General features: G+C 35.7%; 1 protein-coding gene across 5 annotated transcripts in view; it reads left to right on the forward strand.

Annotated features, from left to right (window-relative positions):
- The window catches only part of anapc1 (anaphase promoting complex subunit 1), a 169,425-nt gene that overhangs the window by 92,484 nt on the left and 63,888 nt on the right, over positions 1 to 13,053 (forward strand). For 4 of the 5 annotated variants that reach the window (XM_005157066.5, XM_005157067.5, XM_001921133.6 and 1 more), the window contains exons 26-29: positions 791 to 1,017; positions 1,351 to 1,469; positions 3,922 to 4,193; positions 11,081 to 11,315. In XM_005157066.5, coding sequence (XP_005157123.1) covers positions 791 to 1,017; positions 1,351 to 1,469; positions 3,922 to 4,193; positions 11,081 to 11,315 — 853 coding nt within the window. Of the gene's footprint in view, positions 1 to 790; positions 1,018 to 1,350; positions 1,470 to 3,921; positions 5,452 to 6,843; positions 8,186 to 11,080; positions 11,316 to 13,053 lie in introns of those variants that run through there. The other variant, XR_012388948.1, reaches the window with a different exon arrangement.

The raw sequence follows: 13,053 nt of genomic DNA on the forward strand, positions 1-13,053 counted from the left end.
GCGATTCACCTTTATGGCCTTGCAGTTTTTGATTTTTAAAAAGCATTTTTAGCGAAATTTGACATGCTCATTTTTTTTATTTAATTTTATTTATTTTTTACTGTGCATTTTGTTCTGTGTCCAAAGAAAGGAATTCAAAGGATGGAGCCCAGCCTAATATTGCAAGGAGGAAAATCAATCCTTAGTACTTCAGTGTAAAAAGAGAACATCTCCGTCCAAGATTTTGATATATTTGGGCAGAACCAAAATATGTGAGCCTGTGTACCTTCAATGGACTTGCATTTAATACATAGAGACGATACAGAGGGGTATATAGAGTGCAAATTAGTGCGAGAATAGTGTAGTCTATATTGCATCAGCTGGAGGTTAGAGTTAATAGAACAGGACCTGATAACTTGACGAGCATTAGTCCAGTTATCTTCTGAGATCTCTAATCCCAGGTCCTTTTAATATATAATTTTTAAAGTATTTTTCATTTTGTTTGTGCTTCTAATGAACAGTTTGACTTTTATAATGCGCACGTTTGTACTTACATATTCATTATCATTCAAGATTTCAAACAGAAACCTTAGGGCAGATTTTAATCCTATTTTTAGTCTAAATTATTGTGTTTTTCATGGTTAAAACGGCTTCTATCTGAAGACTTGAATACAGCATTTAAGATGGCATTATCTGGTTTTGGAGCATGTAATTACAGTTATTCTGATGTGTAGTGACCCCTCCATTATATGAATTATGCAGGATAGTCTGCGGATGAGAACAATGCTGTGTTTGTTTGTGTTTCCTGCAGACGGTGGGTCTTAACGTGATGCTGGAGCCGCCGGTGAGCAGCGAAGCCGATGAGGAAGAGGACGGCATGACGGATCTTCACCCCGAGGTGACCGCGCTCATCTGGAGTCAAGATCTCAGGGTGCAGGAGGTGCGGCGGCTGCTCCAGAGCTCCAGACCCGTCCGTGTTAATGTGCCACATCTGCCGGAGATCAGTGACCACGAGTACATTGAGGAGAAGGAGAACAAGTGAGCTCTGAAGTACTCCTATTGATAGATTTCAAGTGATGTCATACCCAGGGTGTTATTTAAAAGGGGGTTTGATCCCCTTAATTAATGCTTGATTCCCTTGAAGGACATCAATGTAAGATGTATGGGAGCCTGACTTTAAAGTGCTCGTTTTTCTTGTGACGTCACAGTGAAAACTCCCTTGTGAAACTTTTTTAGTTTTAAGAGTGTGTGCTTTTGAACAAACCTTTACGTAAGTGTGTAAAGACAGACAACACTGAAACATTGGACATGTGTATGGAAACAGTGATGTGCATTTCTGTTCATGAATGCCGCTGTTGTTTTTTATTGCAGGCTCCTCCAGCTGTGCCAGCGCACCATGTCTCTCCCAGTGGGACGAGGGCTTTTTACTCTCTTCTCATACCACCCTGTGCCAACCGAACCACTGCCTGTGCCCAAACTCAACCTGACTGGTACTCTCAGAAACGCACACCCATGCTTTAAGCTCCTTTAATGAACAGTTTTACAGTGCCAGAATAAAAACTACAAGTTTAAGAGCCCTCATGCTCTGCTGAAAGTGTTTTTCTTTCTGAGAGTTTTTGTCTTGTTTCTTGGCAAATATCTTAAACTTCTTAAATCAAGAAACATTTTCTAGTAAAACTATAATTAAAAATAGTGTAAAGTAAAAAAAAAAACTAGAAAAAATATTGCTTTGTTTTCAGAAATAAGTCTAAGATAATAAGTAATTTCACTTCAGAAAAATAATCTTGTTTTTTTTAATTGAAATATGATTATTTTGCTTGTTTTAATGAAAAACTCACTTCATTTTGATTAATTGGTTGAATTAATTTTATTAAAGTTTATAAAATTGTATTTATTTAAATTTTTAAATAAATTTTATTTTAACTTATTGATTATTTTATTAATTGTATTTTATTTTAAATTTTTGTTGTATTTATAAATGTTCTGTTTTCAAATCAGCATATAAAAGTAAATTAATGACACAAGAATTCATTTTTTATTTTCTTTGCTTTGATTTTATTAATAAATCAAATTTTTTAAATAATTAATTTTATTAAAAGTGTACGTGTTACTTTTGATAAGATTATTTTATTTAATTAATACATTTTATTTGATTAATTAGTTAACTCTATTTTATTTTAATGTTTTATTTTAATATTTTGTCTGGTCTATGTTTTGTTTATAAAGATTTTCAAATTGCTCAAAAACAGCCTTATTAAGCAAAGGTTTCTGACAGTTAAGAAGTCAATATTTGGTGCAGTAACCCTAATTTTCAATGAAAGAATGAAAACAATCATTTAGCTTTTGTCAAAATGTGTGGGTTCTTTTATTTTCAATGCAACTCAAATGCATAAATCCTACATTAAGGCTCTGCACAGAACAGCTCTTTTTACTAGATGGTTCACAGTGTAATTTTATAGTAACCCTCTTCCTCTGTAATTTACTAACTAAAGGGCACTAAAAAATGCCTTATGTTTCACTTTCCCACTGTAAAATCTTCTTTTTTCTTATTTTAGATGCATTATTTTTGTTGGGTTTGTCATTTGGTTTTTCCACCAGACCATTCAACTCGTAAAAACACCATGATGGAGCTGAGCAGTGCTTTTTAGATGCTTTATGATTTATCTCTGTATACTGTATCTCTGGTATTAAATTACTCTCATTTGTCTCACTTTCCCAACGTAAAATGCACCATTCTTATTTAACTGCATTATTAATGTTTTAATAATATTGTATATTAATAATTTAATATAGTTTAATTTTTAATATAATATAATTGATAATATTGTTTTACTAATATTGTATATATATATATATATATATATATATATATATATATATATATATATATATATATATATATATTTTTTTTTTTGCATTGCTTTTAATATTTTTTTATATAATTATTTTATTATTTAAATGTATTTTATTCATTACTTGTAAGTTTATTATTTTTCTCTGTAGTTAATTAACTAAACGGCACTAAAACACCATTTGTTTCACTTTCCCAATGTAAAATGCACCATTCTTATTTAACTGCATTTTTATTAATGTTTTATTAATATTATTTTTTTCTTTGCTTTGCGTTACCTTTAATATTTTGTTATTTTAATACAATTATTTTCATTATTTAATTTTTTTTTATTAATTAATTGTATTAAGTTTATTAGTTTATCTCTGTAATTTAGTAACTAAAGGGCACTAAAACACCTCCATTTGTTTCATTTTCCCACTGTAAAATGCACCACTTTCTTATTTAACTGCATTTTTATTATTGTTTTATTTATGTTAAATATGTAAAAAAAAAAATCTTTTGCATTACTTTTAATACAATTGTATATTTTTTATTTATTACAATACAAATTTCTCATTTTGTAAATTAATTTATTTTTTTAATTAAATGTATTAAGTTTTTAAGTTTTTATTTAGTTTAATGTTTTGTTTTATTATTGTATATTTTTTCATTTTGTTAATTGCCCACAATCGGCATAAAAAAGGAAAGGTTTCTGACATAGTTCAGAAGTCAGTATTTGGCAAAGTAACCCTAATTTTCAATCAAAACTAATGAAAATTGTTTTTTCTTTTCTTGTTGTATTTTTTTATATATTTATTTTATTAATATATTTTATCATATATATATTATTACAATTTGATACATATTTTTTTACATTTATTTTATTAAAACTATTTTAATTGTATTAATTGAATTTTATTTATTTTAACATTTAGTTTTGTTTCTAAATGTTTTCATGAATAAATCCTTTAGTTTATGTCAAAAAGTGTGTAATTCATATAGTGTTTCCTATGCAACTCAAATGCACAAATCGTACATTTAGATACATTAGACACATTATTTTCTGTTGAACCTAGCGATTGAGATTGCCGTTGTGTTTTTCCCACCAGGCCGTGCTCCTCCCAGGAACACCATGGTGGACCTGAACAGTGGAAACATCGACGTACCACCCAACATGACCAGCTGGCCCAGCTTTCACAACGGCGTGGCGGCAGGCCTGAAAATCGCTCCTGCTTCTCAAGTTGAGTCCGCTTGGATCGCCTACAACAAACCCAAAAGTGCCGAACTGGCCAATGAGTATGCTGGTTTCCTGATGGCACTGGGCCTCAATGGTCACCTCACCAAACTAGCCACTCTCAACATCCATGACTACCTCACCAAGGTTAGTTTAAGGTTCACCTGCAGACCATGGCTCTGTTCCACACTTTTAGAAACGCACTCATGTCCCCTCAAGAAAATCTCTGATGCCAGTTTAACTTGTGTATTGTTCAAATTGACTCCCTTTTTATTATGTTTGGGTCTGTTTTTTCCACATTGTTTAACATTGTAATGACATTTTTGAATATTAAATAATCACGAATTCTCAATTGTTGGTGGTTTGTCCTGTTGGAAAGAGCTAAAATGTGTAATTTTCACTGTTGATCATCAGTTGGCATCATTAACCTTTTAGATAGGCCTGTGCAAAAAATGTACTGGCTTTCATATGGTGTAAAACAGCAGATTATAGTCTTTGTGCAATAATACACCTACTATGCCTACTACAGTATGAGAGCAGAGCTGATTATTTTGATTTTCTCAGACAAATCAAGTGTGTAAAAGTCTCTTTTACACTCTCTCACACACACACACGCACACACACACACACACACACACACACACACACACACACACACACACAAACACACATACACAAAAACACAGTTTTCCATATAGTTGGCAGAATCTAAGCTTTTTTGCATTGTAACTGATGAGCAACAGTAAAAATCACAAATTGTACCTCTTCCCCAAAAGGAAAACCAGCAACAATCAAGAAAGCATGGTTATATGCTGTCATGAATTTGCCATCAACAAATGTGATTATAATGGAGGTCAATGGGGCAAAAACAGACCCAAACATAACATAAGGGTAGTCCATTTGCCCAGAGTGTATTGAGTGTTTTTTTTGTTATTATTTGAGAGGCTTTCCTAAAATATGTATTAAAATAAGATTAGTCACCAAAACTCATTCCATTTGCTGAAACACAGAGAATGTTGTGGCCAAATTAAGACTCAGAATCAGCTCAGAGTGGATGAAAACATTCCCAACAGCACACAAGGGTTAAAGTGCATACCACTTCATCAAGTGAACGAGGAAAGCTTACATTGTTGTTCGCTCGCTCGTTCATTCATTCATTCATTCATTCATTCATTCATTCTTTCATTCATTTTGTTTTAATTTTGCCAAGGCAAAATTTAGCTGTTTTAATTTAGTTCGACCTCCAATGTTCATTTTTACTTACTTTAATATCCCTGTTTATTTCAATGTTATTTTAATTAATAAAGCAAGTTTGGCCACAGTGCAAATATAAACAAAAAACCCTAGTTGACCCATTGAAATGGTCATTTTAACATGTAAAACTGTTCTACTTTATCTGCTGTTTGTTAAGCCTAGTTCACACTACAGGATTTTAAACATCAGCAGATCGCTGTGCCGTTCACACTACATGACTTGACTTTGTGTCTTTTAATCCCTGTGGTGTTCACACTACGCAACACTCCGTGAACGATCCACAAGAGGGGGGTCACACACTACATGATCTGACAACAACTCATTCCCCATCAGCTCATTCAAGCTACCAAACCACAGCCAATGAAATTTTGAGGGAGGAGTTGTCAGAAAAAGCTGAACACTATTGGCTGCTTGTGTGCTGATGACATCACTGACAGCGTTTCAAGCTTTGGAGAAAGCATTTAAAAACATCGTCAAATCAGCTGATTTATCAGCGGATTAATCACTCATCTGCAGGTTCCAGTGGATAGATACACAGAGAGTTTTTAATTTTTGTAATTTTATAACTCTTTGAAATAAAACTAACATATTTATAAAACCCTGCCATTTTCTAACTATCAGTGTATTTCTTGCTGACATTGTTATTTTTTTTATTACAAAACAGTAAAGAACTGAGCATTTCTGCCTTAAATTACCATATTGGTCAAAATGACTGCATGCATGTCTGATACTTTTCACTGTGACTTTATGTGTGCATTTTCTTGCCTGGCAACTTCCTGCTAACATAAACAAAACCTTCTGATGGCAAAAACATCAATTTACTTCAGATATCTTTCAAAACAGCATATTCTGTGCTGTGAAATAGCTCCTGTTTGAAAGTGAAAATGAAAGCCAAGATCTTTAAGTGTTTTAGTATCTTAACTACATATTTATAGGCTGTATTACAAAAAAAGATGATATTTTTAGGGTAATGGTGTCATTAAATATGATGCTAGACATTCAAAGCTTAATTTTAATATCTCAATAATAGCTTTGAATGTAAATATGTTGTGACAATATGGCGTTTTATATAAGAACCGTCAGAATAAGCAGTATGGTAATTCTAATAGTTACAGAATTCTAGTTCCACTGTTAATATAGCCTACTCTCATGTCTGTGCTAACGCAGAATGAAGCGAGTGCACCGATGCCCATTCTGACCAATCACAGATGTTTCTGCTGAGCTCCTGAACACACAGGCACGCGGCTCATGCTGATATGCTCTCTCATTGGCTGCAGCTCGTCACTACATCTGACCACACGTGGGGTTGAGTCGGCCGACTGCTCTGGAATATTTAGCATGCTGAATGTTGGATTTCCGTCTGCGAGGTGTCAGCGACGCATCAGCGAGCCTCGTGGATGCGTTGTTCAGTAGTTCACACATAAAGAGCGGCGAGCGCCGTGCACCCGCAGATTTCTTCCCGATCACAGCCCGATCTGTCGGCGAGCTCGTTAACTTCCAAATCGGGCTCAAATCAGGCTTAAAATCCTTTAGTGTGAACTAGGCATTAGCAAACACTAGGTGAACAGTTCTTAAAGGCGACATATGCCGCATTGGTTTAATAAGTTAAATTGTTCTCTGAAAACATAGTAGGTTTATGGCTTTGGCAAGTAAAAGAAAAATCTTCATAAATGGGTTTATAAGTTTTTTTTTTACTCCATAAAATACCCATAGAATCAGAATTATTATTATTATTTCTACTTTATAATGACAGGACAGTAGAGATATCAGACAGGAAAGCATTGGGATGGGAGAGATCGGCAAAGGACCTCGAGTTGGGAATCGAACTCGGGTCGCCGTGAGCTACCCGGTGCTATATATATCACAGTGCACAGTACCACTAGGCTATTGGTGCTAACAGAAGGTCCACAATTGACCATATTTAAAGCCTGATGTACGCTGAACCCAGACCAATATAAACCCAATCTGAGTAACTTCAGCCTATTTTGCTCACCATATCTTTTGTGAATAAATGCTACATTATAATTAAATGTGACTAAAGAGAGTGATAGAGATGTATCTGGTTGTATTTAATAGCTAGTCAATGAAAACACCGCCAGGAATTAAAATCAACCTCTGCATGAACAGATGACAGTTGAGCTGAGTGGTTTGATACGATTCAGCAGTCCACATGTGTAAACATTATAAATGACCAACAGATGTTAACTAAACATCCCTTATGCCTCTTCAGAGTGGAGATTAAGAAATGTGGAATCTTGCATTTTGCATCCCGAGGTGAGTTTGAAACATGCCTTGTGCTATCGTTGCACATTAAACAATTTGGGGCTCGCATTTTCAAAATAAAAGTCCCACATGCATTCAATTTAATTCAGCTTTATTTGTGTAGCGCTTTCCACTGTGTCAAAGCAGCTTCACATAAATGGTCATAGTAACTGGATCAGGGTAGTTCAATTCACGTACATGCATAGTACGTGAAATGCACGAGTAAAATAACTAAGGGAGGATAACTAACACTGTTGTCCCACTAAAAAAACATCTGTCTTCTCAAACGCAGCCTCAGGCGTACATATTAATGACCTTAGAGATTTTTTCTGATCAGAGCTAGATATGAGTCCTCTTCTCTTGATGGTGGGTGCTCAACAGGTCCGGATTAATGACCTAAAGTGGGCATACATGCAAATGCAGAGGGAATGGCCCATGAGTCTCATTACAATTTGTTTTGTCTTCTGATTGGCCTGTTATCCACCGTGGTTTTCCACTTGTGTAATTTACATGAGAAAAAGGAAACAGTGGTGTCTGAGGCTCACAGTATGCCCATTTCCATATACCGATCTGTTATTATTCTACTATGCCTTAGTATACCCAGATTTCTTATTACAGGGCACCTTAAATGAATTTGTACCATAAATAATTTGCATACTGATTAAACTTTTCAGATTAGTTTCTACATTTGTGCCTTATTATAGCAATAAAAAATTATATATTTATATTTATATATTTATATTTATATATTTAAGCATATTAATTCATGCAAAACACAAAAATCTCATCAGCAGATGTTCACCAAAGATGGCTTTGATATCAAACGCCATACAACACATGACGAATCCACACATTCACGTGTAGCGAACAGAACGAATCATCCGAGACTACCAGCTTATCTATAATAGACATCTAGAAGGAAATCAGGAGGATGTAGGCAGACTTTAATTACAGAGGAACAAAACGAGACCAATTTATCATAATGGCTTCCAATGCAATCCAACACAATATTACAAATTGTTGCGTTAATTAAAATCAGACACCCCATGATGAAATAGTCTTGAGTGTAGACTCCAATTAGTCAGTATTTCTTTCTTTATTTTTAATTAATTCCCCTGAAATGTTCTTTGAGGACATCCTAAATACCAAAGACCTCTTCCCCAATCTCTTATCTCGGCATTTTTAGCATTGGAGCATTCGGGTTTGCATGTTTTCTGGGGTTTTTGCTCTCATCCTGTTGTTTTTCTCACATGAAAGGCAAACGTAGAGCTGAGTTTCATTCTGACAGTTCACAGGGCCAGTAACGTGTGCTGATCTCTCATTTCCAGTCAGGCCAGGCTTTGTTGATAGTTTCTGTGGTCGCCGAGCGTATCTGTAATCTATAAGCTATATCGAGCTACGTTCAGCTAGTCTTGGTGTTTACACTGGCCGCTCTCATAGCGGCTGTCTCGTAGTACTCCTGCCCGTTTTACAAGAATCGGCTCCAAAAACATCCTGTTTCATGCACATGTCGAAAAAAAATAAATGAATGAGGGAGTTTAATGAATGAATCAATCAAGTGTGTGTGTGTGCTCACTGTAGGCCTGCATGATGTATAATTTCAGTCGTTTTTTTTTTTTTTTTTTACATAGAAACCAATCAGAACCCCCTAGCATCAATACTGTGGAAACCAGACCCTGTTTGTACTTTTTATTTGATCTTATTCAGTAGGGGTGTGATGAGACGCTTGCTCCACGAGACAAGACATGAGATTGGGTTCACGAGATGAGATTTTTACCCTATTTTTTAGGAAATCTTCAATGATGAATGGAAAATAATCTTTTATTCAACTGAAAAAATTAAAAAATCACAAAATGCAAAACCATTTAGGAGCTTTTTTTTTTTAAAAATAACTTATGTTAAAATGTTATTTTACTTCTATTTTAATGAATTCTATGCAGCAAAGGGCATGCAAATCCTGCTAAATATTTTGCTTATTTATGAATGGAAAATAGGGTGAAGCAGTGGCGCAGTAGGTAGTGCTGTCGCCTCACAGCAAGAAGGTCGCTGGGTCAAGCCCCGGCTCAGTTGGTGTTTCTGTGTGGAGTTTGCATGTTCTCCCTGCGTTTGCGTGGGTTTCCTCCGGGTGCTCCGGTTTCCCCTACAGTCCAAAAACATGCGGTACAGGTGAATTGGGTAGGCTAAATTGTCCATAGTGTATGAGTGTGTGTGTGAATGTGTGTGTGGATGTTTCCTAGAGATGGGTTGCAGCTGGAAGGGCATCTGCTGCGTAAAAACTTGCTTGATAAGTTGGCGGTTCATTCCGCTGTGGCGACCCCGGAATAATAAAGGGACTACGCGACAAGAAAATGAATGAATGAATGAATGGAAAATAATGTTTATATATATTTTTAAATATTATTGGAAAATAGATTTTTAACTGGGAAAAAAAGTGAATAAATTAATAAAAAAAATAATAAAATGCAAAACAATTGACTCTTCGTTAATCCCCGCCCTTCTTAGTTACTGTTGCTACACCTGTCAAGCTTTCATGCCTGGCACATCTATTACAGTGTGTATGTTAAAAATAAATATTAATAAAACTTACGAATCTGCTCTCCGAAATAAAAGTAAACGAATGCCACCTGGTGGTTCAAAGAGAGAATTTATTGATATGAACTTTTTAAACGCGTACATGCACATTATTCAAGTAAAAAAAAAAAAAAAAGGTAATAATTTATGCAGTCAAGCACGTGTTTTGATCACTAATATGCCAGTGATTGACACCTTCACCGATATCAAAATGCTTTTATGATGCAAAATTGATTTATACAGTTATTCCTTACGCCGATTAAAAAAACTTGAGTAGGCCTGGGCTACTATAATAAAGAAAATCTTCTCTAAATGTAGAACTAAATACACTGATATGCATTAAAATACATGATGAATACTCTCGACACATGAAAGTGGAAAGCTTGCAGCTCACAACAAACGTAGAAAGTTATTGCGTGTCATATTTAATAAACCGTTTACTGCTAATTTGATGAAATTATGCTCACATGGATGATTTAATATTAATCAGATGATGCCACTATGCTGCTGTGCCGTCAGCCAATCATCGCATTGCTGATCATGATTTCATGGATCGATAGATCAGTCCTTCACAACACACGCAGCGATCTCAGATCAGTTTATCCAGACATTTTAATCTGATTCGCGAACTTGTTTGAAGAACCAAATTAGCATGAGATCAGTTATCAAGATTAACAGATCCAGGAACTGCCAAATCATCTTAGATTATTTAAGTGAGGTACGAAGAACGGACCGCTGATGTTTGCGTTGAGGATTGAGGATATGAGGATTTGAGATTTTTGTGTCCAAAAATAACTGCAGATTAGATTCAGATTATAATATAAAGTTGATCTAAATATTAGCATCAGTTATCAGTATCGGGCATGAGAAGAACTTAATTATCATTTATCTGAAATAAATTTTCATACCGTGCATCTCTAATACATATATCTTCTCCTCTTTCTAAGGGTCATGAAATGACGAGTATCGGGCTGCTTTTGGGTGTTTCTGCTGCTAAACTGGGCACCATGGACATGTCCATCACTCGTCTGCTGAGCATCCACATCCCTGCATTGCTGCCGCCGACCTCCACCGAGCTGGACGTCCCACACAGTGTGCAGGTGGCTGCTGTGGTCGGCATCGGCCTGGTCTATCAGGGCACCGGACACCGGCACAACGCAGAGGTGCTGCTGGCAGAGATCGGTCAGTGTGTTTGTGTTTGTGTTTGTGTGCTTGTGTTTGTGTTTGTTTGTGTGTGTGTGTGTGTTTGTGTGTGTGTGTGTGTGTGTGTGTGTGTGTGTGTGTCTTTATGCACAGTCCACAATTACTCCTGTTTAATGTGGTGGTTCTTCTTGGTGGTTTGCTGATATTTCTCTGGATACTGCAGCTCTTGATGCATCACAAAGACATGCTGTCTTGGCCACAGATGAGCAAGCGAGATGTGCACCAACCAATTGTCCTCTTTTAAACTCTGATATGTCACCCATATTGTTGTGTGCATTGCAATATATTAAGCAAAACTGTGTTATTACTCTCCTATTTAAATCTTCACACTCCGCTCTTACTGCTGGAATGTGCAATCAATGAAGACTGGCCACCTACTCTAACGCCAACTGTGCATTCACACCCCCGCCAACGAGAGCATCAAAGTAGCCGGAAGTCATTACCAGCATGTTGGCGTCGAGAGTTTAACTCGAGTTAGCTCTATGGTAATGAGCTGTGATGCGGTTCACAGTCAGCCAATCGAAATGTAGAAGTTCACCAATTGAGATGCTTCCAGAGAACACAGTCCTATGATCTTTTTTCTGACCACAGTTGTTCCCAAGGGTTTGATTATTGCAGTCGTCGGATTTCCAATTATTTATGTGTCCCTGTTTGTTATTTGCATTAATGTTAAATATTGAAAAAAAAAGCGGGAATCTCATCAGTGTTTACTCTAGGATTTTTTTTTTTCAGCTGTGGCGTCAGTCAGTTAGTCACCTAAAGGGTTAAACAAAAAAACGCACAGCACTACTACGGTTACAGAAAAGTTTGCGCTGTTAGAATTCACTTACCTTTTAATACGTTTAGTTGAGATTATAAACCGCCTTTAAAAAACAAACAAAAAACGACTGAATGTTTTGAATGAGAAGCTGTAATGCAGCCGTGGCGGGATGAATTTTGGTGTGGCGCCCCATCACGGACGAATGCATGTAGCGGAAACCATGCTTATGCTAACTATAACGACAGTACAAAACAGTATTGCTGCTTCAGAATATTTGAGACATATGGGCAGATATTGAATAAGTGGAGCAAAGCCACACCACACGCAACAACTTGATCTTCAAAAGTTAAATGAGTTTGATTAAAGGTCCGCAACATTTTCCCTCTAGAAACATGTTTTTATGCATAAATATACAATAACTGATTTGCTGATATGCTGCAACCCTTCAAATAAGAGATTAAGGTAGTGAATCTTGATGCTGTCAACAGTGGAGCTGTGACGATTGACAGTGTTGTCAGCAGGGAGGCAAGACCAAATTTTGAGACTCTTGCCAGCGGCGATGTGAATGCATAGAATAAAATTTTTGTCATTTGTTAATTTTGTATTGCAATAACACAGTTCTTTTGAGGTGGGATAGGGTTAAGGTTATTGGTTGATTTGTTGATATGGGTAGGTTTATTGGTGGTTTGAATAGCTAGTTCACTCAAAAAAAAAAACTGTGGTTTCCAACCTTCATGAGATTCTTCTTTTTTCTAATAAACACAAAATAAAATATTTTGAAGAATTTAGGAATCATTTTCTATTGAGATCCATAGTAGGATATAGTGTGGAAGTCAATTGCTACCAATGTCAATGCAGACATAAAAGAGTAAATGACAGAATCTTTAATTTAGGTGAACTGAACCTTTAACATAATGTTGGAGCAAATAAGCTTTTCTGTCATCTTTGTGTTTCTGT

The sequence above is a fragment of the Danio rerio genome, chromosome 13 (genome assembly GCF_049306965.1).
Source record: "Danio rerio strain Tuebingen ecotype United States chromosome 13, GRCz12tu, whole genome shotgun sequence".
Taxonomy (NCBI): Eukaryota; Metazoa; Chordata; class Actinopteri; order Cypriniformes; family Danionidae; genus Danio; species Danio rerio.